Source organism: Oryctolagus cuniculus, chromosome X (assembly GCF_051225735.1).
Source record: "Oryctolagus cuniculus isolate XC-2025 breed Fujian yellow rabbit chromosome X, ASM5122573v1, whole genome shotgun sequence".
In the NCBI taxonomy this organism is placed as follows: domain Eukaryota; kingdom Metazoa; phylum Chordata; class Mammalia; order Lagomorpha; family Leporidae; genus Oryctolagus; species Oryctolagus cuniculus.
The window spans coordinates 34855556-34880570 of record NC_142888.1 but is presented as its reverse complement, the minus strand read 5'-3'; the positions used below and the strand labels follow the sequence as shown (position 1 = coordinate 34880570).

The 25015-nt window shown below is 47.2% G+C and overlaps 1 protein-coding gene across 5 annotated transcripts in view; it reads left to right on the top strand.

Annotated features, from left to right (window-relative positions):
- The window catches only part of SHROOM4 (shroom family member 4), a 258245-nt gene that overhangs the window by 193228 nt on the left and 40002 nt on the right, over nt 1-25015 (top strand). For 4 of the 5 annotated variants that reach the window (XM_002721647.6, XM_051834719.3, XM_070067064.2 and 1 more), the window contains 2 exons: nt 14606-14740; nt 16936-19429. In XM_002721647.6, the coding sequence (XP_002721693.2) occupies nt 14606-14740; nt 16936-19429 (2629 nt within the window). Of the gene's footprint in view, nt 1-5865; nt 6310-14605; nt 14741-16935; nt 19430-25015 lie in introns of those variants that run through there. The other variant, XM_017337689.4, reaches the window with a different exon arrangement.

The window sequence follows — 25015 nt, the reverse complement described above, 5'->3', positions numbered from 1 at the left end:
ATGAGAAGTGGAGCAGCTGGGACTTGAACCAGCACCCATATGGGATGCTGACTTTGTGTGCAGTGGCTTTACCCACTATACCACAGGGCTGGCCCCTTAACTACTTTTCACCAAGGGATGGATCATGCAGTAGCTTGTGGGCTGGGGGATCTAGTAGATTTACATGGAAGAACTTGCTCTGGTTGTTCAGAGGGAAGGAGAGAGAAGGGGAATGGAGAAGAGGAGTGGGGAGGGGAAGATACAAAACTGGGTACCAAAAGCCCTTTCTCCAGAAAGTGCCCAGCTTTCAGATGATCCAGATTATAGCTTTCTATATATCATTGTAACGAGAATTTTCAGGACAGTGGCCTTCTCATCCTTCCAGGAAAGCTATAATCTGGATATATGTATATGTGTATATATATTTATATACACATATATATTTATATATACACATATACATACACACATTTCCATATATTTCCCCCCTTGGTTTCATCTATAATAATGAAGGGTTTCCTGATAACCTGGCAGCAAGATCCCCCAGCCAACAGTGGAGTGGGGGTGGACCTCTGTGTCCTTCCATGGTGACCAAGCCTCTTTTCCCCTCCTCTGTCAGATAAACAAGCCATGCATTGTTCTGTCCTGGCCTGTCTGGAGCTTCCCTTCCTGCTGAGCCGGCCAGAATGAGCTTGGGCTCCTTCATGTGGGGCAGGTGGAATGTGCTGCTTTGGGGGAGGCTGGGAGAGCTACAGCAAATAAACAAAGCTAATCAGGGACACTCTTTTGTGCTTCTCCTTATCTAAACACTTTCAAAAGAGGAAAGAGCCTGTGCTACCTTAATGGCCCAGATCCTCAAGCCAAGGGCAACCCCAAGCCACAGGGGTCACATTTTCCTTCTTGCCCTGAGTTGGGGCAGAGCCTTGGTGGTTGTTTTTCTGTTGCTCTCTTTCAACCAAATGCCTTTTGAGGGGTCTACAGGGAGCCAGGCTCAGAGACAGGCAGTGATATCAGAAGATGTTGGAGGCTGGCACTGTGGTGTAGCAGGTAAAGCTGCCGCCTTCAATGCCGGCATCCCATATGGGCACCAGTTCAAGTCCCGGCTGCCCTACTTCTGATCCAGCTCTCTGCTATGGCCTGGGAAAGCAGTAGAAGATGGCCCAAGTCCTTGGGCCCCTGCACCCATGTGGGAGACCCGGAAGAAGCTCCTGGCTCCTGGCTTCGGGTCGGCGCAGCTCCAGCCATTGCGGCCAATTGGGGAGTGAACCAGCAGATGGAAGACCTTCTCTCTCTCTCTCTCTCTCTCTCTCTCTGCCTCTGCCTCTGCCTCCCTGTAATTCTGCCTTTCAAACAAATAAATGAATCTTAAAAAAGAAGATGTTGGGGTGGCAGCTGACTAGGGTAGGGATGACTGACTACATCTGGGATTGGTCTGCCTCCCTCCCGTTACCGCTCACAACGATCTTTCCAGCTACTCTGTTAAGAGCTAGCTTCTGGCTCATCTGCCACTTTCTGCATGTGCCCACCTTCCTGTGACCCCATGCCAGGTTCTTGTCCTCTGAACGTTTGGAAAAGTGTGGGGAGCAAACCGGACTAGACTGAGTTACTGGAATTAAGACTTATTCTATGCATCTGCTTTCCCACAATATGGCGCTGAGAAGGGAAACAGCTTCTACACAGCTGCCTCCAGTTCAACTAATAAACTGTAGGACTCGCTACTGATTGGAGGAGAGCAGCGTACTCGGCGTGTGGGCAGCCGAGTTAGGATTGGCGGAGGAGGACTATAAAGGAGGAGAGAGACAACATGCACCAGGAACATCTATGGGGAACATCTAAGGGAACCCGTGCAGCCCCCGAGAGAGCCGGCCGGCGGTGTGCCGCTCCCCTGCGGAAGTGGGGAATGCGGCCAGGGGGAACTGCCCTTCCACGGAGGTGGAAGGGATAGTAGCCAACCCGGGAAGAACCAGCAGCAAACCCGGGGAGGGCCGAGCAGACGAAAGAACAGCGCAGGGTCCTGTGTCGTTCCTCCACGAAGAGGGGGAGCGACATAATGGTGCCGTGACTCGGATATGAAGCCTAGGCAGGGCTTAGTGTCGTTCCCCCATGAAGACGGGGAGCGACATAATGGTGCCGTGACTCGGATATGAAGCCTAGGCAGGGCTTAGTGTCGTTCCTCCATGAAGAGGGGGAGCGACAGAAAAGAAGCAGTCATCTTTACCTGGCCCTGAGCCTAGACAGTTATACTTGGTCATGTTCTCTGGAGCTCAGCTGTGCTAAGAGGGAGAGTGCTGTTCTCCTCACGCCATCTTCTCCTCCTCTGCAAATCTCAAACTGGCCAAACTGCTCAAGTTCTTCTCCCACCTTCCCTTGTCCAAGGATTTCTTTTTTTAAAAAAAAATTTCTTTTATTTATTTTGAAAGGTAGATTGAGAGAGAGAGAGAGAATATCTTTTTATTTAATAAATGTTAATTTACAAAGTGCAACTTTTGTATTATTGTGGCCTTCCCCCACCCCAACCTCCCTCCCTCCTGTGGCCCTCCCCTCTCCCACTCCCTCTCCCATCCCGCCCTTCATTGAGTTTCATTTTCAATTACCTTCATATACAGAAGATCAACTTAGTATATACTAAGCAAGGGAGAGAATATCTTCCATCTACTGGTTCACTCCCCAAATGGCTGCAACAGCCAGAGCTGGGCCAATCTGAATCCAGGAGCCAGGAGCTTCTTCTGGGTCTCCCACGCAGGTGCAGGGGCCCAAGGATTTGAGACATCTTCTGCTGCTTTCCCAGGCCACAGCAGAGAGCTGGATCAGAAGTGGAGCAGCTGGGACTCCAACCTATGCCCATATGGGATGCCAGTGTCGCAGGCAGCTGCTTTACCCATTACACCACAGTGCTGGCCCACAAGGATTTCATGAGTACAAGGACAGTTCAAAGTTCGTGGAAAATGAAATGAAAAAGATAAACTTATTTTGCTGCAAAATTTTTCTTGAGATCCATGTATAGTTTTTTCAGAATACACATTTTCCATGAACTTCTTGAAGACCCCCATATAACCTATTTGTGCCTGCGTGCCCATTACTGCATATGGTGATTATGAAACTTTCATATTCCTACCCTGCCTTCCTACCTTACCAAGTTCCATGAACACACTTGCACCTCTACCTGGCAAACCTCATCAGGCAGTTGTATATGCTGGGTCACTGTGGAAAGAGTAAGATGCTTCGTAATCAGAAGATTAGAGAAGACTGGGCACCCAGGCCTGGGGAACAACATAAAAAAAGACTAGGGCTGGCACTGTGGCATAGTAATTTAATTCACTGCCTGAAGCATCCCATATGGGCGCCGGTTTGAGTCCCAGCTGCTCCACTTCCGATCCAGATCCCTGCTAATGTGCTTGGGAAAGCAATGAAAGATGACCCAAGTGCTTGGGCCCCGGCAACGTGGGAGACCCAAAAGAAGCTCCTGGCTCCTGGCTTTGCTCTGGCCCAGCCCTGGCTATTGTGGACATTTGAGGAGTGAGCCAATGGATAGAAGACCTCTCTCTCTCTCTCTCTGTCTCTGCCTCTGCCTCTCCCTCTCTGTAACCCTGCCTTTCAAATAAATAATTTTTGTTTTTTTTTTAAACTTTTATTTAATGAATATAAATTTCCAAAGTACAGCTTATGGATTACAATGGCTTCCCCATAATGTCCCTCCCACCCGCAACCCTCCCCTTTCCCACTCCCTCTCCCCTTCCATTCACATCAAGATTCATTTTCGTTTCTCTTTATATACAGAAGATCGATTTAGTATATATTAAGTAAAGATTTCATCAGTTTGCACCCACACAGAAACACAAAGTGAAAAATACTGTTTGAGTACTAGTTATAGCATTAAATCTCAATGTACAGCACACTAAGGACAGGACAGAGATCCTACATGAGGAGTAAGTGCACAGTGACTCCTGTTGTTGACTTAACAAATTGACCTTCTTGTTTATGGCATCAGTAATCACCCTAGGCTCTTGTTATTCAAACAAATAATTTTTAAAAAATAGACTGTTTATCCTGATGCTTGTTTGGACCGAGGATTATTATTCCCTACTCTATGACTATTCAAAATGTGGTTATCACACTTGCAGCATCAGTATCACTCTGGCCCGCATTACAGAGTCAGAAGCTGGGCGGCACTCCTGATTTACTGAATCAGAATCTGCATTGTACTGAGATCCCAGCTGATTTTTTTTTTTTGGAGTATAAAATGTAATCTTGTATTTTTCAAGACAAACATTGAAAGATGTGGGGCATTTTGAACAGTCACAGAATGCATTTATTAAAAAAAAAAAAAAACAACCTCTAGAGAGACATTGCTTTAAAGTTCACAGACATTTTGCTGCATGAAGAGTCCTAATGGTCTTTGGATATTCATAGAGTGGGGAGAGCAACATTCGTGTATAAAAGCCAGAGGCCAATAGACAATTCATGGATTTCAGTTCTGTAACCAGCTCTAAATCAAAACTTTATCACGGAAAACAAGTTGGAGAAGTGCTGCTCTAGAGTACTACCTTTGGCTTTTGAGCCTTCTCTTAGCTACTTCTTTCTCTCTCATCTTCATTTGCATTGAAGAAGTCAATTGTCTTGCTACGCTACTAACCATACCTTGGCCACTATCATTTTTGGAGGGGTGGGAGGAGGGAGTGGGGGAGAGGATGAGACCTCAGAAACAGATACCATTTACTGAGTGCCTGTCCACATGCCAGGCATGTTTGACAGATGAGGAAATTGAAGCCATGTGACACGCTCAGAGCCAAACAACTGGTGAGCAATAGAGCTGAGGCTCCAGGCCAAGGACCCAAACTGCCCCCCCTCCACAGTACCCTATATAGTTTATAACAGGTCAGGACAGAATTCCCTCTGAAGTCTCAAGGGAAAAGAGAGGGGAAGGGGCCTCTGGGCACGATTTCCCCAGAGAGGAAAGGCCCTTGCATACTTCTTGTCCTACGGGAGCTTGCGTAAGCTCTCTCAGGGGCCAAAAATTACTGGAATTGGGGCCAGAGGCCAAGGGAAACTGGAGTGGGGATGAGGAATATTGTTCAGGCAACATTCTAAATTCCCAAGAGAAATTAGATTGTGATGCCCGAGCCTGGACTTAGAGGGTGTAACAAACACATATAGAGCTGCTGTGTGCCCTGGCTTAGTGTACTGGTCAGGGAGGGTATCACTTAGAGCCCCAGGTTGGGCCCAAGGACTTGTATATCATAACATGCTGGAGCTGGAAGGGTCATTTGTGACAAATGAGTTCAGCATTTTAATTTTTCATGGAATAAACAGACACCTGGAGAGGAGGAAATTAATGGCCGAGTTCCACTTGAATTCATGGCAGGTCCAGGCCCAAGCACCACTATTCCAGCATTGTTAATGGGCACCTCTTCTGGAGTTGGGGGTCTCTGGTATGATATTAGTTTTCTTTTAATATTCTTGGGTGCCCATGGAAGTGAAGACCCTACAAATATTGGCCCATATTACCAGTGAGCCTTGTATGTCAGCCTGACCCTCCCCTTGGAAAATCTCTTAAGTGACTTGCCTACGTGTATATAAAAGCAGCCACGGTGCTGCTCCTCTGAACCTGCAGGTTGCTAGGCCTGGCTGATCTGGGCTTTCCTTTTTCTGGGGGCCAGAGGACCTGCAGAGATGGCTGGGTGGGGTCAACTCAGTCCAGGAAGCACAGGAATTCTTTTAAGTGTATGTGTCTGGGGTATTTTTCTCTCTCACTTACGTGTATTTTTAAAAATTCTTTTTAGACACCAGCTTTATCTTTCCCAAACATCATTTCCTTGCTCCTTTCCTGAGTTCTAGTAGTGGCTGGGGGCCCAGCTTCCTTATTGGCCTCTGAGCTGTGGAGGGGGTGGGCCGGGGCTCAGAGGAGGTTGGAGTCAGGAACAGGGGGGGCTGTTTATGCTGCTGGGACTGCCTTTCATCCTTCCCTTTGCCACCAGGGCGCTGGCTGGTTCCTGGAGCAACGTCTTCATTCCTATCCAGCTCTTGACACCAGCTTTCCTTCCCTAAGGCTGTGGTCTCATAAAGGCCCAACCCGGCTGCTGGTCATACCTCGCCTTCAATGCTTCTCCTTTCTCTTCTTGGACCTGGGACTTAACTCTGCCTGAGCCCTTTGGACCACACTCAGGATCTTGGGCTGATGGCCCCTTGCCCCTCACACCAGCAACTTGTAATTGGAGGGCAGATAGGTCCCAGCTGAAGGGGGACACTCGCTGGAAGGGTTGCCAAGAGTGTGAGCTAGCTGGATACCCTGCTGTCTCCTAAGCCACCTCTCCAACCTGGGCAACTTCCATGGTAGGTACAGCTGTGGCTGCTGCCCTTCTCCCCTCCTGCTTGCTTTCTTCAATGTCCCTTTCCTTATGCTTCCTAAGAAAGGCATTGTGGAGTAAAGGATGATGGAGTGTGTGTTCAATGATAGTGCCTGATCCAGCTTTACGAGGAAGAGCAAGTACTGGGGTGGTGGCCTCCATATCTAGGCCTGGAGCGGTGTGGTTGGCATTTTCTTACCCGCCTTCCTTATTTCTCCTCATCCTCCCTCCTCATTGCCTAAGGTTTCAACTATAGGACCGCTGCAAGCTTCTTTTTTTCTGGCTGCTCCTTGAAGGAATGGCATGGGAATACTTGGGTATATATGAGCTTTCTGAGACAGATCTATCTTTGAGAAGGAGGACTCATGTGGTATCCTAGAAAGTGCTGGAGGATCTGGGTCTCAACCCCAGCTCTGCAGGTTACTGGGTGTGTGCTGGTGGGAAATCACTTAGGCTGCTTTCTGCATCCATAAAGTGAGTACAGTAACAGCTCTTACCGTGTAAGGTTGGAGTGAGATTTAAAACAGCTAATGCATGCAACATGTTGTTGTTGTTGTTTGAAATTTATAGAATATTTATGTCAGGTACTTTGCCAATTGATTTTAAACATGCACTTAATTCAGACTGTAATTTAGGAGAAAGGGATGCTCCTCTTCCTCATTTTACTGTTAAATAATCTACAACTCAGAAGGGACGTGTCTAAGGGCACAGAGCTAGGATTTGAATGCAAGTGTAGACTGATTCCAAGTCTAAGGGATATTCAAGAATAACAATACGCTGCCAAAAACTCTATATAGTGTCCTCTTCTCTCCCAAGTGAGGGTAGAAGGCCCTAGCTTTGGCTCCAGTTCCCTCAGTTTGGATTTTCCTCCTTCCAGCCTTTGACTTATCCCCCAGTGTCCCCAAATACTCCCTACCCCTCTTCTGCCTTCTTGGGGATTGTCTCCTACTCCTGAAGAAATGCTAGAGGGAGGAAGGGATCTTAGTAAGCTAACTTTCAAAGTGTGGCAAGGGAGTGCTATAGTAAAACCTTGGCAGTGGAGGGACAGATTAGTTTCCATTGTTGAGACTGTTCTTGAACCATCCAAAAGGACAAGACTGAGCTGAGAACCATGGATTCGGATGTGCTGACCATTTTCTATGCAACAAGCTGTGTCCCTGATGCTTTGAGATTATAAGTGCTCTTCACAAATATGTGGAAAAAAAAAACAGAATTAAAAGATAAGCTTCAAAAAATTTGAAATCTATGCCTAGGTTTGTTTTTATTTTTTCGAAATATGCATGTTCCACAAACTTTTTGAAGTACCCTAATAGTATCTCTAATCCCCACAATAATCTATCCAGGTAAAGATTATTGTGATTTAATGCTATAACTAGTACTCTAACAGTATTTTTCACTTTGTGTTTCTGTGTGGGTGCAAACTGTTGAAATCTTTACTTAATATATACTAAACTGATCTTCTGTATATAAAGAGAATTGAAAATGAAGCTTGATGTGAATGGAAGGGGAGAGAGAGCAGGGGGTGGGAGGGAAGTTATGGCGGGGGAAGCCATTGTAATCCATAAGCGGTACTTTGGAAATTATATACATTAAACAAAAGTTAAAAAGAAGACTATTGTTCACTTTCTCAGGTAAGAAAATGGAAGCTCAGATGGGTTAAGTGACTCATGAGGAATCCCACATCTGAAGTGGTAGAGTTAGGATCTGAACCTTGATCTATTTCATTCACTTTTGTCTCATTGCATACTGGCTTGGTATAGCTAGCAAGGTGAAACTACCACACATGAAATGATCATCAGCAGTGTAAAGTATCACATGGGAGCCAGTGCTATGGCACAGCAGGTTAAGCTGCTGCCTGCAACACTGGCATCCCATATGGGCGTTGGATCAAGTCCTGCTTGTTCCACCTCTGATCCAGCTCCGTACTGATGCACCTGGGAAGGCATTAAGTCCTTGGGCTCCTGCCACCCGTATTGGAGACCTAAATGGATTTCTGTGCTTCTGTCTTTGGCCTTGGCCCAGCTCTGGCCATTGTACCATTTGGAGGATGAACCAGAAGATGGATGACTCTCTCTCTCTCTTTCTCTCTTTCTCTCTCTGTCTCTCCATTCCTCCATCCCTCCCTAGTAGCCTTGCCTTTCAAATAAATAAATAATAATTTTTAAAAAAGTGTTGGGGCTGGCAATATGGCGTAGTGGATAAAGCTGCCAACTGCAGTGCCGGCATCCCAATATGGACGCTGGTTCAAGTCCTGGCTGCTCCACTTCCGGTCCAGCCCTCTGCTATGACCTGGGAAAGCAGTGGAAGATGGCCCAAGTGCTTGGGCCCTGCACCCATGTAGGAGACCTGGAAGAAGCTCCTGGCTCCTGGCTTTAGATTGGCTCAGCTTTGGCCATTGCAGGAATTTGGGGAGTAAATCAGAGGATGGAGGACACTGTGCTCTCTCTCTCTCTCTCTGCCTCTGCCTCTCTGTAACTCTGCCTCTCAAATAAAAATATTTATTTATTTATTTGAGAGGCAGAGTTACAGACAGTGAGAGGTAGAGACAGAGAGAGAGGTCTTCCATCCTCTGGTTCACTCCCCAGATGGCCGCAATGGCTGGAGCTGCGCCGACACGAAGCAAGGAGCCAGGAGCTTCCTCTGGGTCTCCCCCGTGGGTACAGGGTTCAGGCCACAGCCAAGAGCTGGATCAGAAGAGGAGTAGCTGGGACTAGAACCGGCATCCATATGGGATGCTGGTGCTGCAGACAGAGGATTAACCTACTGTGCCACAGCGCCAGCCCCAATAAATCTTAAAAAAAAATAAAGTATACAATAAAAGTATAAAAATCATACAGATTGGACACCCCTAATCCAAAAATCCATATTCTGAAATGCTCCAAAATCTAAGACTTTTCGAGTTGATTTTCAGACTACAGATTTTTAGATTAGGGCTGCTTAGCCAGTAAAGTCTTTGCAAATATTCCAAAATAAGAAACTTTGAAATCTGAAGCACCTCTGGTCCTACACACTCTGGATAAGGGATACTCAACCGGCATTATTATGGGGTAAATTGTGAGGGCCTGCTACTCAGGATGAGTCCTTGAAGGAGATGGTACTTGAGCAATGCCTTGAAGAGCAGGCAGGATTTAGGTTAACCAAAAGGGGAGGGCATTCTAGCCAAAGGGAACAGTCACAGGAATAACTGATATTGGTGGGAGGCTTAGCAGACCTGATTCTAAGTCCTTTCCAGCCATCGTCTCATTTGAATTTTTGACAACCCCATTAAGTAGGTACTACAGGTACTACTTTCTCTGCTTTCCTGGCATTGGAATCTCGGGCTCCAAGAAGTGAAATCACCTGTCTAAAACAACAGAGCTAATAAGCGGTAGAGCTGAGAGCTAAACCAAGGTGACTGAGCTCCAGAGCTTGGGCTAGAATCTACTGGAAAACCAACAGCCAAGGCACAGAGTCAGAAAGGGAGGTGTTGTGGCACAGCAGGTAAAACTGCTGCCTGTGATGCTGGCATTCCAAATGGTCGTGGGTTTGAGTCCTGGCTGCCCTATTTCTAATCCAGCTCTCTGCTAATGTGCCTGGGAGAGCAGCAGAAGATGGCCCAATTGCTTGGGCCCCTGCACGCATGCAGGAAGACCTCATGAAGCTCTTGGCTTTGGCCTGGCCCAGCACTGGCTATTGTAGCCATTTGAGAAGTGAACCAGCAATACAAAAATCTCTCTCCTTCTGTCTCAGAACTCTGACTTTCAAAATATATGAGTCTTTTTTTATTAAAAAAAAAAGGGGGGGGGAGTAAGCTGATTACAGGGTGTGATTGCTGCGAAAACTTGAGAGTTGGAGCTGGGTGGATAAAGATAGCTTTCCACAGGTGATAAAGCTAAGGGTGAGAAATAGGGAGTCAGTGGAGATTCTTGAGTAGGAGAGTGGCCTAATTCACCTGGTGTTTAATGTGATATGATCCAAAAGCAGTGACTGGAGGTGGAACGAGAAGAGAATGGCTGATGCATTACTTTGAACAGAAAATGTCAAGGGCCTAGACAAGAACAGGAGGAGGTGGGGGTGCAGTGCTGCGAGGGGATGTGTGATCCTGTGTCTTGATTGCGGTGAGAATGGCACAGCTGTAAGCACATCATAAGAGAAGACTTGGAGAAGTCTGTGTGTCATTGAACGGTGGTCTCATGGCTCACTCCTCATCTTTCGTACCCTGGACTAAAAGTTCCTGAGGAACTTCAGGAATCCTGGATAGGGGAAAAGAGCCACATTCCCCACCATGACCTCTGTGTCAAGGAGCACAGAAGACAGTAAATGTGGACAGCTCATAGCACGTAGTAGTACATTGTAGTTAATGGGGGATGCTTACTAAATAGTTGTTGGTCCCAGGGACTACTGCCTAATGACAGCTTTGTGAGTGAGGCTCTGGAGAAAGTACAAACCCCAAGCCCTTCCTGTACCTTATGTCCTCTCCCTGCTGGGCACTCTGAGATCTATAATATAACAAGGCAATGAAACAATAGGGGAGGCTCACCTGACTTACCTCCTCGTAGATCTTAGCCACAGCCAAGCCACTGCCCTGTAGCTCTGCCTCCTGGCCTTTGATGAGCGCCTCCCCGCCCCTTCCTCCTCCACCTGCTTGTCTATGTCTGGCCTATTCCCTCAGCAAACTCATTATCCCCCAGCACCCCGTTTTTAGATCATAGCCAGTCAGAGCCTTGCATTGCTGAGATCTTTGGCTTTCCCACCAGGATGAGGGGCCTTTCCAGCTAGGCTAGAATTGGCCAGCTTGAGTCTGCTTGGCATGCAAAGTGTGAACATATTAGTAAGCGTGAGGCACTTTGAAGAGTTGAGGGAAAATGAAATTAAAGGGTAAATTTATTTTGGTACAAAAATTTTAAAAATCATTGCATGCAGGCCGGCGCTGCGGCTCACTAGGCTAATCCTCTGCCTTGCTGCGCTGGCACACCGGGTTCTAGTCCCGGTTGGGGCGCCGGATTCTGTCCCGGTTGCCCCTCTTCCAGGCCAGCTCTCTGCTGTGGCCAGTGAGTGCAGTGGAGGATGGCCCAAGTGCTTGGGCCTTGCACCCCATGGGAGACCAGGATAAGTACCTGGCTCCTGCCATCGGATCAGCGCGGTGCGCCGGCCGTGGCGGCCATTGGAGGGTGAACCAACGGCAAAGGAAGACCTTTCTGTCTCTCTCTCTCACTGTCCACTCTGCCTGTCAAAAAAAAAAAAAAATCATTGCATGCAAGGGTGGGGGTTCTTCAAAAAGTTCGTGGAAAAGCTTACTATAAAAAGCAATGCAAATGTAGACTTAAAAATGTTTTATAGCAAAATAAACTTATGTTTTAATTCCATCATGCATGAGCCTATTAAAGTCCCCTTGTAATGAGTGAATAATTCATCATCTATGATCTCTCTGTCCTCTACTTATGTAGCATCTGTTTCTCTTATTCTGTCATTCATCTCTATGTATATCAATCTTATCTCTTTATTTTTCTTTTTTAAATATTTATTTATTTATTTGAAAGGCAGAGTCACACAGAGGCAGAGAGAGAGAGAGAGAGAGAGAGAGAGAGAGAGATCCTCCATCCGCTAGTTCAGAAACCTTTTATTTAAGGAATACAAACTTCATACATTTCATAAGTACAACCTTAGGAACATGGTGATTCTTCCCACCATACCCTCACTCCCGCTCACACTCCCACTCTTCTTCCTCCTCCCTCTCCTATTCCCATTCTTATTTTTTACCAAGATCTCTTTTCAATTAACTTTATACACATATGATTAACTCTATGTTAAGAGTTAAACGAATAGCATGGATAAAAAAAGCAGTTCTCAACAATCTTTCTTAGAGTTTTCTGTCTTCTTGTCATTTGTTTTTCAATCATTGCTCCCTCCTAGGCCTAGCATTTACCTGAAATTTCTGCTCCTTCTCCCTCTCCCTCTCCCTCTCCCACTCCCTTTCCCTCTCCCACTCCCTCTCCCTCTCCGCCTCCCCCTCTCTCTCCTTCTCCCTCTTCTCCCACTCCCTCTCCTCTCTCCCTCTCCCTCTCCTTCTTTTCCTCCCACTCCCTCTCCCTCTTCTCCCTCTCCCTCTCCTCTCTCCCTCTCCTGCTCCCCTCTCCCTCTTCTCCTCCTTCTCCCTCTCCCCTCTCCCTCTTCTCTTCCCTCTCCCTCTTCTCTTCCCTCCCTCTCCTTCTCCCCTCTCCCTCTCCCACTCCCTCTCCTTCTTCTCCTCCCATTCCCTCTCCCTCTTCTCCTCCCACTCCATCTCCTTCTCCCCTCTCCCCTCTACCTCTCCCTCTTCTCCTCCCACTCCATCCCCTTCTCCCCTCTCCCTCTCCCCTCTACCTCTCCCTCTTCTCCTCCCACTCCATGTCCTTCTCCCCTCTCTCTCTCCCCTCTACCTCTCCCTCTTCTCCTCCCACTCCATCTCCTCCCCTCTCCCTCTTCTCCTACTCCCTTTCCCTCTTCTCCCACTCCCTCTCCCTCTTCTCCTCCCACTCCATCTCCTTCTCCCCTCTCCCTCTCCCTCTTCCTCTCCCTCTCCCTTCTACTTTCATTCTTGCTGCCATGAATCAACTCTGTCCTCTGGCATTCTCCATGTCCCATGGTCCCGTGAGTGCTCCTCCACATACCATTCTTCCATGTTTGATTCATATGAATTATTCATGTGCAGTCTATAAGTCAGTCAGTGCAGAAGTTGTGACCCAAGCTTCCAGCCCTAGACAGACCCTGTAGCTGCATTCAGGACCTTGGCCTCAGACCTGTTTCCCTTTATTCACCCCTGACCTCCTGAGAGTGCCTTCTCAGCCAGCACCATGCATTCACCACATTGTTCTATTTTCCCTCACAGGAGCTGGGGTTTCCTGCCACCACTCTGACTGCACATTCCAGTGTCTTATCTTGTGCCCATCTCATCCCTCACATTTTCAATGCATTGACTGCTTTATTTGAAATAAAAATATTTGTTTTTTATTTGAAAGGCAGAGAGAGAGAGAGAGAGAGAGAGAGAGAGCGAGCTTCTATCCATTGGTTCCACCTCCTGTGGCCACAACAGCCAGGGCTTGGTCAGGCTGAAGTCAGGAGCCAGGAACTCCATCTGGGTTTTCCATATGGGTGGCAGGGGCCAAGTACTTTGGGCTATCATCCAGTGCCACCTTGGGTGTGCATTAGCTGGAAGAAGAAGTGGATCAGGGCTGACATTGTGACGTAGTAGGCTAAGCCTCCTCCTGCTGCACTGTCATTGCATATGGGCACCAGTTCAAGTCCCGGCTTCTCCTCTTGCAATCCAGCTGTCTGCTTATGGTCTAGGAAAGCAGTGGAAGATGACCCAACTCCTTGGGCCCCTGCACCTGTATGGAGACCTGGAAGAAGCTCCTGGCTCCTGGCTTTAAATCAGCTTAGCTCTAGCCATTGCAGCCATTTTGGGAGTTAACCAGTGGACAGAAAACTTTCTGTCTCTTCCTCTCTCTGTAACTCTGTCTCTCAAATAAATAAATAAAATCTTCCAAAAAATAATAAGAAGAAGTGGGGCCAGGACTCACACCCAAACACTCTGAATTGGGATGTGGGGATCCCAACTGGCATCTTAATCACTATGCCAAACACATGCCTTTACCATGTTTTATTTGAATTAGCACTGTATTGCGTGTATTCTCTCTTTCTGTCTCACTAACCTCTAAGCTCTCAAGGACAAAGACTATGAGGGACCCTCAAAAGGATCATGGGAAATGCCTATAATGTAAAAACTTTGCGTGGATTTCAAAGTGTTTTTACAGCAAAATAAACTTATCTTTTAATTCTATTTTCCCGCAAAGTTTCTGAAGTACTCCGGTATGTTTGTTTCATCTCTGTATCCTCAGAGCTACACATAGATGGAGCACAATAAATATACGGCAAATGCTGATTGAATGAATGAGTAAATATTGGCGATTTCACAGCCCAGTGTTGACTTGCTGCTCATTCAGCTGCAGCACTCATGTATTTTGCAAATATTTATTGAGTATCTACTATGCACCCAGAACTGTTGTATGTGCTTAGAGTGCTCCTGGGAATGACACAGCCCTGCGAAACTGACATTCTGTGTCTCTAGGCATCGTCCCTGGGGGTGAAGGACATTTGAATCCTGGGAGCTGAGGAGGGCCACTCAGATTCCCACACCAGCTCCTTGCAAGATGTTCTCCTTCACTCAAGGGAAAGAGGGGGTGGGGGGGTGGGGCGGAAGCTGCCTGGGAAGTGATTTCAGCCCTGGTTCCCTTAGCCAACTTCCTGTGCCTTTCTCGCTCTAGGAGAAACGCCCCTGTCAGTAGGCCACACTCATGGCACGTGGCCAAGCTGCTGGAGGGATGCCCTGAAGCGGCCACCACCATGCACTTCCCTTCTGAAGCCTTCAGCTTGTCCTGGCATTCCGGCTGCAACACAAGGTGAGCCTAGAGCCCTTCCCTAGAGACAGGCTGGAGGATAGGCACTCGTCCTCTTCTGTGCGAGTGCCTGTGGGCTACTACAGTGTTATGACAGGGAGTCCAGAGGACCTGAGTTCTAGTCCTGACCTAGTGCCAACTCTCTGTGACTTTGGGCCCTCTGCACAGCGTTTCCTTGAAAGACCTCATTTGGCTGGCAAGATACCACACTGCCCTGCTTCCCATCCAGTTCTGCTAGTGCTCTTTCTCAGTTGCCTTTCCTACTGCCTTCCATCCCCCTGCTCTCTTACTGTAGGAGGAGCCCTGGGCTTAGTCCGGGCTCTCCATCTGCAGTGACTCACTGCCGGCCTCATCCAGTGTCCATCAGCCCCATCACAGAGCCATAGCCTGTGAAACCAGGCTCTCTCTGAATAGCAAGGTCTCTCTGCAAATGAGAATCACTTAATTCTGGTACCTGGATGTTATCTGTTGTTGTTGGAATGGCTGTCCAAGAGGCAGAAAAGCTTTTTTGGTGAGCTCGGAGCCAGCTGAGATGCTGTCCTTGCTTCCTTTTCCCTTCCACAGCAAGAGTTTCCCTCCATAAAGGGATTTCTGTTGAGGAGGCTCAGGAAAGCTAAGGGTTGAGTTTGTCCCAACTCAGTGACTTTATTTGGCATTGGAAGCCAGGGACTCGGGGCAGAGGCAGTTTTTGTTCTGGAAGAATACACAGAAACATTCTGAGCTTGGCTCCTGTTCCAGTGGGCGTGTGGTTTGTTTCAGCAGGAAGGGTGGTGGGGTGGGTAGCAGGTTCCCTTGCCAACAAGGAGTTGATGGATTCCTAGCTCAGAGGACAAGTGAGCATAATGGCTAAGGGGCCAGGCAAGGAGCAAGAATTAAGGGAAGCTGACATGAGAGTCTCATGGACTGCTGTCATAGCTCAAATCTGGCTTTCTGGACTGTGGCCTTTCTCAGAGCAGCCTGCAACCTCTGGGGTTCTAGTCAAAGGGAGTTCCTGGCACAACTTGGCTCAGTTTGGCCTTGTGTGTGGGAAATGGTGCTTAAAATTCAAGATTGCATCTGATCCTTGGTTTTCCTGGTGTGGCTTTGCTGTGGAGGAAGACAGTGGCATGGGTGGGCAGGGGCCACTATGACATCAAGGGGACTCTGCTAACAATGGTCAACGATAATGACAATGAGCAGAGTGGCTGCTGGCACATACTGAATCTTTGCTAGGTGCCTTGGCTGTGATGAGGGCTCTGTCCTTCCTCTCAGATTTCTTCTACACAGCAACCTTCTGACATACATATTAGCATTATTTAAATGATGGTATAGCAAGAGAACTAAAACAGTGGACACTGCCTCTTCCTTAGTGGCTTCGTGAACTTGTCAGTTGACTTTGCCCCTCTCACTGTTCAGCTTTCTCAGTTGAAAAGTGAGGGTGAAAATATCTCCCCCTTTGCTGAAAATGAGACATTGTAAAGTTCTTGGCACATTGTAGGCCCTTGGTAAATAGTCGGGATTGCAATTATCAAGAAAGGAAAGTGGGGACACCTAAATTCCAGCCCTTTCTCTGCCACTAGTTAGAGCCTGGTGAGCTTGAGAAAAATCACCTGTTGCAAATCACTTCCCTTTTAGGGCTGGCTTTTTTTTTTTTAACAACACTGGTTCTCTGGGACCACCACCACCAGCAGCACCTGGAACATTGTTAGAAACATCCACTGGGACCCAAAACTTTGAGTCCTGTGCCCTGTGTTTTACAAGCCCTCCTGTGATTCTGACAGCAGGTTCAAGTTTGAGAATTTGACTGATTTACAAAATGATCTGGCTGCAATTGAATCATCCCATTAGGATCCCTTCTCTCATCCTGATATTCCGTGATTCTCTCTCCTGGCAGAGAGCCCCATGTTGATTCCCTGAGTGCAAGGGTGACCCAGAAGCAATTTCAGACGTGCTGATAGCAGAGTATCACCCCCATAGAGTTCTCCCTCAAGTTTAGTCTGGGATGTTTGCCATTCTTCCATATGTCATCCTGTCTCCAATCTTCCTTGCCCCTGTGGTGCCTCAAGGTCCATCCTCTTCTCTACTTCTCTGTCTTCTCTTTTGCCTTTTTCCTAGGGGCTCTATGTTGTCCTTCCTTCTCCCATGGCAAGGGCTGACCGAGGTGGGAAAGGGATCTGGTGACTTCCGACTAACTGACCAGTGTGCCCTGTGTCTTTCAGTGACGTGTGTGTGCAGTGGTGTCCACTTTCCCGGCACTGTAGCACCGAGAAAAGCAGCTCCATTGGCAGCATGGAGAGCCTGGAGCAGCCAGGCCAAGCCACCTATGAGGGCCATCTCTTGCCTATTGACCAGAACATGTACCCAAATCAGCGTGACTCAGCCTATAGCTCCTTCTCAGCCAGCTCCAATGCCTCTGACTGTGCCCTTTCCCTGAGGCCAGAAGAGCCAGCCTCCACAGACTGCATCATGCAAGGTCCAGGGCCAAGCAAGACTCCCAATGGCCAACCTAATGTGGCTGAGACCTCAGGAGGTGGCCAGCACACCAGTGGGGACCGCCTGACGCCAAGCTCCCAGATGTCACCCCACTCACAGGAGAGCCACCACTCAGCACCTGCCAAGGCAGGCAGGGGACCACCCCAACCTCCAGTGAGACGGGACAGCCTTCAGGCCTCCAGAGCCCAGCTCCTCAATGGAGAGCAATGCATGGCTTCTCAACCTGTGGATTCCTTGCAACAAAACGAGAAACCAAGCCTGGACACAGCACTAGCCCCAAGGAGCCCGAACAGGTTCTGCTGCCTCAGTGAACAAGACCAAGTGACAAGTGAGGACCATCCGAACTGTGAGCTCAGCCAGCCTCCTGAATGTAACCAGCAGAACTCCAGGCATCTACTGATGGAGGCCTCTACCAAAGCTGTGGGATCCCTGAAATCCTGTGACAAAGCTTCCAACAGAAATTCCAACCCTCTCAATGAGCCTTCAACTGAGCTCTCTAAGGCTCTGTCCTTTGGCAGCCCCCCACACCTCACGGGATCCACAGGGCATCGCCATAGTGCCCCTGAACAGCTGTTGGCATCCCACCTGCAGCAGGTACACCTGGATCCCAGGGGCAGCAGCAAGGGGATGGAGCTCCCAGCTGGGCAAGATGGGCACCAATGGACTCTGTCCCCTTTACATAACAGCCACAAAGGGAAGAAAAGTTCATGTCCCCCCCCAGGAGGAAACCAGGACAAACTCAGCAAGGAAAGAAACACCAGGCCAGTGGATGATCACCCTCTGGGTTCAGGACATCAGAGCCAAAGCAGTTCCCCTCATGGAGAGGTCGATGGACATCCCCTAGAGAGAAATTTCCTGGACCCAAACACAGCAAGCAGAGCAGGCAATGAACTGGCCAGCCAGCAGCCCTCTGTCTCTGGCTCCCATGTTCAACAAACCAGGGACTGTTCTTCAACTGCTAAAGTAGCCCGTAGTGCAGAGGTGACAGAAGAAGGGGACAGTGAGTCCAAAGAGTATGGCCAGACGGGTGGTAGGCGAAGTGGAGGGACCCGGGGCCGCTCCATCCAAAACCGGCGGAAGAGCGAACGTTTTGCTACCAACCTGCGTAATGAAATTCAGAGGAGGAAGGCCCAGCTCCAGAAAAGCAAAGGTCCGCTGTCACAACTGTGTGACCCTAAGGAGCCAGTGGAAGAGACCCAGGAGCCCCCAGAAAGTCCTCCACTCCCTGCCCCCAACTCTTCGCTTCTATCATATAAAAATGCCCCTAGCTCCAAAGACAAACTCTTCAACAAAAGCATGATGCTCAGGGCGAGATCTTCAGAGTGCCTCAGCCAACCTCTGGAGAGCCACGAACCTAGGACAGGCTTGGAGGGCCGCATAAGCCCTGGGCAGAGGCCTGGCCAGTCCTCTTTGGGCCTGAACTCCTGGTGGAAAACATCTGACCCATCCTCCTCAGCCCCTGAGAAAGCAAGTGTTCACCAAGGAGTCCGTGGAGGTCACTGGAGATGGTCTCCAGAGCATAACCTGCAGCCACACATGGCGCTAACCATGGAAGGCCCTTCCAGCTCATGTGACAACCAAGAAGTGAAGGCTTCTACTGCCCAAGCTGGGGAGGAAGCCATCCTCTCGCCTTTTGCCGACAGAATAAAGTTCTTTGAGGAGAGTAGCAAATCCTTATCTACATCTCATTTGCCAGGGTTAACCACTCACAGCAACAAGACTTTTACCCAGAGACCAAAACCTATAGACCAAAACTTCCAGTCCATGAGCTCTAGCTATCGGGAGTTGAGGCGCCATCCTATGGACCAATCGTATCATTCCACAGACCAACCGTATCATGCCACAGACCAATCTTATCATTCCATGTCATCCCTACAGTCGGAAACTCCCACTTACTCAGAATGTTTTGCAAACAAAGGTCTAGAAAATTCCATGTGTTGTAAGCCACTGCACTGTAGTGATTTTGATTGCCGCAGGACCTGCTCTTACTCCTGCAATGTTCAGGGGGCTGTGGTCCACGATCCTTGCATTTATTGCTCTGGGGAAATCTGCCCTGCCTTGCTAAAGAGAAATATGATGCCAAACTGCTACAACTGCAGGTGCCACCACCACCAGTGCATCCGGTGTTCAACCTGCTACCATAATCCTCAGCACAGCACCCTCGAAGACAACAGCTTGGTGCCTGGCAACACTTGGAAACCCAGGAAGCCAACAGTGCAGGTAAGGACTTGGTTCCTGGGTATGTGAGCTTCGTTATTCTCTTTGCGAGAAAGAGGTGAGGTAAAGAACTTGACAATATCGTAATTATAATTCCTGAAAACTGCATAGTTCTGGATTCACTGGATGGCAGGCAGCTCAGCAACCTGAGGCAAGACGCACAACTGCCAAGATTTCAGGAACCTCATCTTTAGAGTGAGATAAAATAACTTTGGCTTCATCAAATGAACAGAACCAGAATTTGTATCCTGACTGTCAAATTAGTGTCTGAATGACCGTAAGCAAGTCATTCAGCCATCAGAATTTGAAGCTATTTGATTTTCTGAAGGGAAATTTTTTTTTACCTCATAAAACAGGCAGTACAAAGAAAAATATTATTACCTTATCTCTAAAGTAGAGGAAAAAATTTGCCGCCTCATGGATCAGTTTTGAGGATCAAATGAAACTGTGCATATAGAATGCCAGGCCCAGTTCATGATACGAAATAGCACTTATTGCCTTCCATTTTCTGCTTGAAAATTATTTGTAGCAGCAGAATTTGCAGTTGTGAACCAGACTTTCAGAGATCGGACTTGTCTGGTGTTTTCCAAGGACAAATTCCCCCCTCCCCCTTCTCTAACCTGTCTCTATTGGAGACCCAGGTCTAACCTGGTGAGTGCTATGCCCTGGTTATGGCCTCCAACCTAACACAAGCTACCACCATCTCTCAAAGTATTTCTGGGAGGACCCACTATGTCCTTGCCTGCTTAATGTCAGATGTTTCTGCCACCTTTTAGCTAATACACTCAAACCAGCAATTGATTTCTGTGTCAAATTATTGTCCAATAAGCAGACATTTCTGAAATGCAAAGTTCTAAAACAGCTATTCCATGGGAAAAAGCATTAAGAACAGTGCTTGCAAAGGGTGGTAGTCCAGAGATTGACTGGAAAGGGGCATGAGGGCATGTTCTGAGTCTTGATGAGGGTTTGATTTACACAGGTGTATTTGTCAAAATTCAACTAACATGCACTTGCTATTTGTACAATTCTCTTTAATAGAAGCCTACTTCCAAAAATTTGTGGAGAATGTCACTGAAAGATAAGTTTATGTTGGTGCCAAACATTTTTTTTTGGAACCCATGCATAGGTTTTATTTTCATAATGTGAATTTTAATAATATGCATTTTTCCATGAATTTTTGGAGCCCATTGGTGTGTATACTGTTGCAGGCATTTGGGAGAGTGAACCAGTGGATGGAAGATCTTTCTCTCTCTCTTTCTCTGTTTGCCTGTTTCTGTCTCTCTCTGCCTTTCAAATAAATAAAAATAGATAAATGAAAAAACTTTTAAAACTCTAACAACTAAGAATAAAAGAGCATTTCCCTGGTCTGATAAAAGAGTATCTACAAAACACCTTCAGCTAACATCCAACTTAATAGTGAAAGATTAAGCGCAAAGCTAGATGGTATAGCACAGCAGGTTAAGTACCACTTGAGATGTATGCATCCTATTACCAGAGTGCCAATTTGAGTCCTGGCTTCCTGCTAATGCATACTGAAATGTATCAGGTGATGTATCTAGTGCTTGGGCCCCTGTTGCCTTCGTGAGGGACCTCGATGGAGTTCTGGGCTCCTACATTTGGCCTGATCCAGCCCTGGCTCTTTATTTCTGCCTTTCAAGTTTTCAAGTAGCAATGTTTACTTCAAAAAAGAACAAACTAGCCATGTGCACTTTGTCCAGGTCAAAGTCAAGAGCCAAGAAGTCAGTCGAGGTCTCCCAAGTGTGTGAAAGGGACCCAAGTACTTGAACCATTGTCTGCTGTCCCACAGAGTGTGCAATGAAAAGAAGCTGGAATCTGAAGCAGAGCTGAGACTTAAACCTGGGAACTCCAATATGGGATGCGGGCATCCCAAATGCCATCTTAACCACAGCAACAAGATGCCCAAAGAATTTTTGTCAGGAGTGGATGCTAGGCTTTTTTTTTAAATGCTTTTTTTTTTGTATCTATTGACAAGATCATATACTTTTCCTCTTTTAGTCTGTTGGTATAGTGAATTACATTGATTTAGTTTTGAAGTAAGTGCCAGCCTAGCATTGCCAGGATAAATTCCACTTGGTCATGATGCAGAGTCCTTTTTATATGTCACTAGATTTGATTTGCAAACATTTTGTAAAGGCTGTTTGCATCTGTGTTTATTAAGGATTTTATCCTGTAGTTTTCTTGTAATGTCTTTGGTTTTCATAGCAAGGCAATACTGGTCTTAAAGAATGAGTTGAGAGGTGTTCTTTTTTCTTGTATTTTCAGGAAAAGATTGTTCAAAATTGTTAGTGTTTCTTCCTTCAATGTGTGACAGAATTTATCACTGAAACCAATTGGGCCCAGAGTTTTCTTTGTGGGAAGGTTTTTAAGTACAAATTCAATTTCCTTAAAAGACATAGGGTCATTTAGGTTATCTGTTTCTTCTTGAGTGAGCTTTAGTAGTTTGTTTTTTTAAGGAATTTATCCATTTAATTTTAGTTTTCAAATTTGGGGGGGATGAAGTTTTTTGCAACTTACTTTGAAATGCATCAAAAATTGAAGATGGACTGGTAGGTGAATAGAGACATGAATAGATTTGTGATAAGGCAGATATGACAGAATGTTAATTGTAGAATATAGGTGGTTGGTTTATCAGTGTCACTGTAAATTTACAGTCTGTATGTTTGAAAATATTCATGATATTGATAAAGGAGAGGACATACAGGATAATGGTTTGAGGGCACCAAGGCTAGAACCAGACTGCCTGGTTCAAGTCCCTGTCACCTCCCCTCACCGCCTCAGTTTCCCCATATGATAAAAATGAAGACAATAACAGCACCTACTTGTTAAAGTTAGTTGTGAGGAATAAATGATGTGGCAAACATGAGGCACTTAGGAGGACAGTAACTGTCTGATAGTAGTCACCTTATAAGTGACTTATTATCTCTTAAAAGTCAAATGGAGATGTTGGTTTAGCTTTAGAAACTTTGGCTGAAAGAAGAGCCCGCAATAGACAATAGAGAAGCAAGGGCTGAGGTTGAGGGACAGGTGGAGGAGATCGTGGTTGCTCTGTAAGGGAAGGAGGACATCTTGCATGTTGCAGCGACTGGTGGCAACAGTGCAGGTGAGCCTGTGCTTGGGCCATGCCTCTCCCTGTGTCCTTTGAGGGACGGATGCATTGGGCTCCTAATGCCTGTTAGACATGCTGAAGTAGATCTACTTAGACACTAGGTTTGCAGACACGTGCCACATGAGCTTTCCATCCCCAGGCCCCACACCAGACACGAAGAGAATCTACAGTTCTGGTTACATACCCCAGCTCTGGTGACTAAGCAGTGGTGGTCATGACCATCTGAAATAGGAAGATCCTTTTCCTTATGCCTCTGGAGAAAGTTGGGGAGCTAATTAGCTCCTGTTTAGTGGTGTGAGGAGAACTTAAATCAGCACACACACAGCCTGCATAAATCATGCCGGTTAGTTTTGCCTACCTTATCCAAATTAGTTCATGTAACAGTTGAATATGTTATAATAGGATCTCCACTTTACAGCTGAGGAAGCCAAGGCTCAGAGAGGGTATACACCTAGCTAGTGGCAGAGCCAGGGTTTGAACAACATAACACTTACTAATACCTGATTGTGTACTGGGCGCTAGGTACTTACTGTTCTAGGTGCTTTATATGAGGGCATTTGCTTCACAGAAAAATCTAATTAAATCATAAGTTCATTTGTTTTTTTTTTCTAATGTATATTTAGCATGAACTTTCTAGAGACCCCTCATATACATGTATTTCAATTTTTTTGCACAAAAATGATCTAAATTTCATCTTATATGAATGTTTGGAAGTATGTTGGTGTGAATCAACTCATTGAGTCCTCAAGCAATGAAGGACTCTGAGTAGGTACTCTTAGGATTAAGATCACACTGTTCTGTAGCTCCAGAAAGTGAAATAGGAGAAACTGAGTAGCTTGCCTGGAGGGCAGCTGTAGAATTTGAAGCCGTGCTGAAGTAGCTGATGGCAACACTCAGACCCTCCCAGTGTGTCAGGAGGCTTCCTAGCAACATCACTTCCTCCAGGGCAGCAAGTTCCACCAGGATCCCTAACTGCAACCAGCCCTGGGGATAACTGCCTCTTTGGTTCAAAGGGTACAGGCCATTTACAAGAACCTTAAATGGCTCAGGACATAAAGGGAAGTGATACTGGGGACCTGGGAAGGCTGTTGGGAGCGGGTATCAGAGTTTGTTTGGCTTGGCCACTGCTATGTACTGAGCACTTCCACAGGACTAGACAGGGCATGGACAGGAAATCCTGGCTCCCAGTGTGGCTGAATGAATAACCGAATAACCACCACTCTGACTTTGCCAGCAGGGATATCTCACAGGGGTGTCGGGACAGAGTCAGGGCAAGTCATTAGAACTGCTCTGATGTGCCAGATGTGGTCAGGAAGTGCTATGGTCCTGTGAAAGCTGGAGCCAGGACATCAACCTCAGCTTTTCCATGGCTATTCACACCCAGTGCCTCCTATGTGCCAAGCACGGTGCCGGGTGTTCTCTTCGCATGTCTCATTTGATCCTTACTACCAGCAGCCCAGCAAAGTTGGAATATTTATTTGCCAGGTAGGAAATTGACATTCAAGGAGGTGATATGACTTGCCTTAAAATAACAGAGCTAGCGTCAGTGAGTGTGATTGACACCAAACACCCATGTTCATTCCACTTCACCAAGTGGCTTACCCCCAGAGGGAAGGCCAACTGGAGCAAAGGTAATGAAACTGTGAACGAACCCAATAATAACAGTGCTGGAGAAGGAGGGATTTTGGAAGATCAGTGAGGTTTAGGCAAAGCTGCATTCCTCCTGGGCTAAGCTCCAGGTCTTTAGGTAGAGGATTCTGTCAGCAAAATCAAGGAGACCCTGAAAGGTAAATTTGCATAACACAATACCTGTGGCTGGGTGTTGTATTACAAAAGAAGTTTTAGAAGTTCAAGAGCATGACACCAGCATCTGCTCTGCTCTGCTCTGCTCAGCTCTGGTGAGCATCCCCTTGGCTATATCATACCATGGCAAAGAAGCCAAAAGGGAAATGACCACGTGCAGAAGAGGCAGAAGAGGCCAAGCACACAGAAAGGCCTTACTTTGTCACAATCCAGTCTCTGGAGAACTAACTGGGGCCTTACAAGAACTACATTTATTCCTTGCAAGGGCAACTCTGCCAGTGACCTTCAGGAGGCACTGCCTCCTACAGATCCCTCCCCCCCCACCCCACACTGCCACACTGAGGACCAAGCCTCCAACACACAGAGCCTTGGGGGATACACTTCAGACCACATTCAACCCACAACAAATAGGAAGGTTGGGACATTTTTACAAGGGACACAATGTGGCTTGGCCCAAGAAAGAAAGAGTTGCTTGGGCATAGGCCTTAACGAAAAAAATGCCCAGGGTAGGGTGTCTACCCTTGTAATATGGGGACCCGGGCACCCAGTGCCCATGTTCCGTAGAGGTGAACCCACCTCAGGCCCTGCCAGCAGGTGTGTGTGGAGGGGGAGGAGTCATTGCAATGCAGATGGTGCGCTGGCATGCCTGCTCTCCCCTC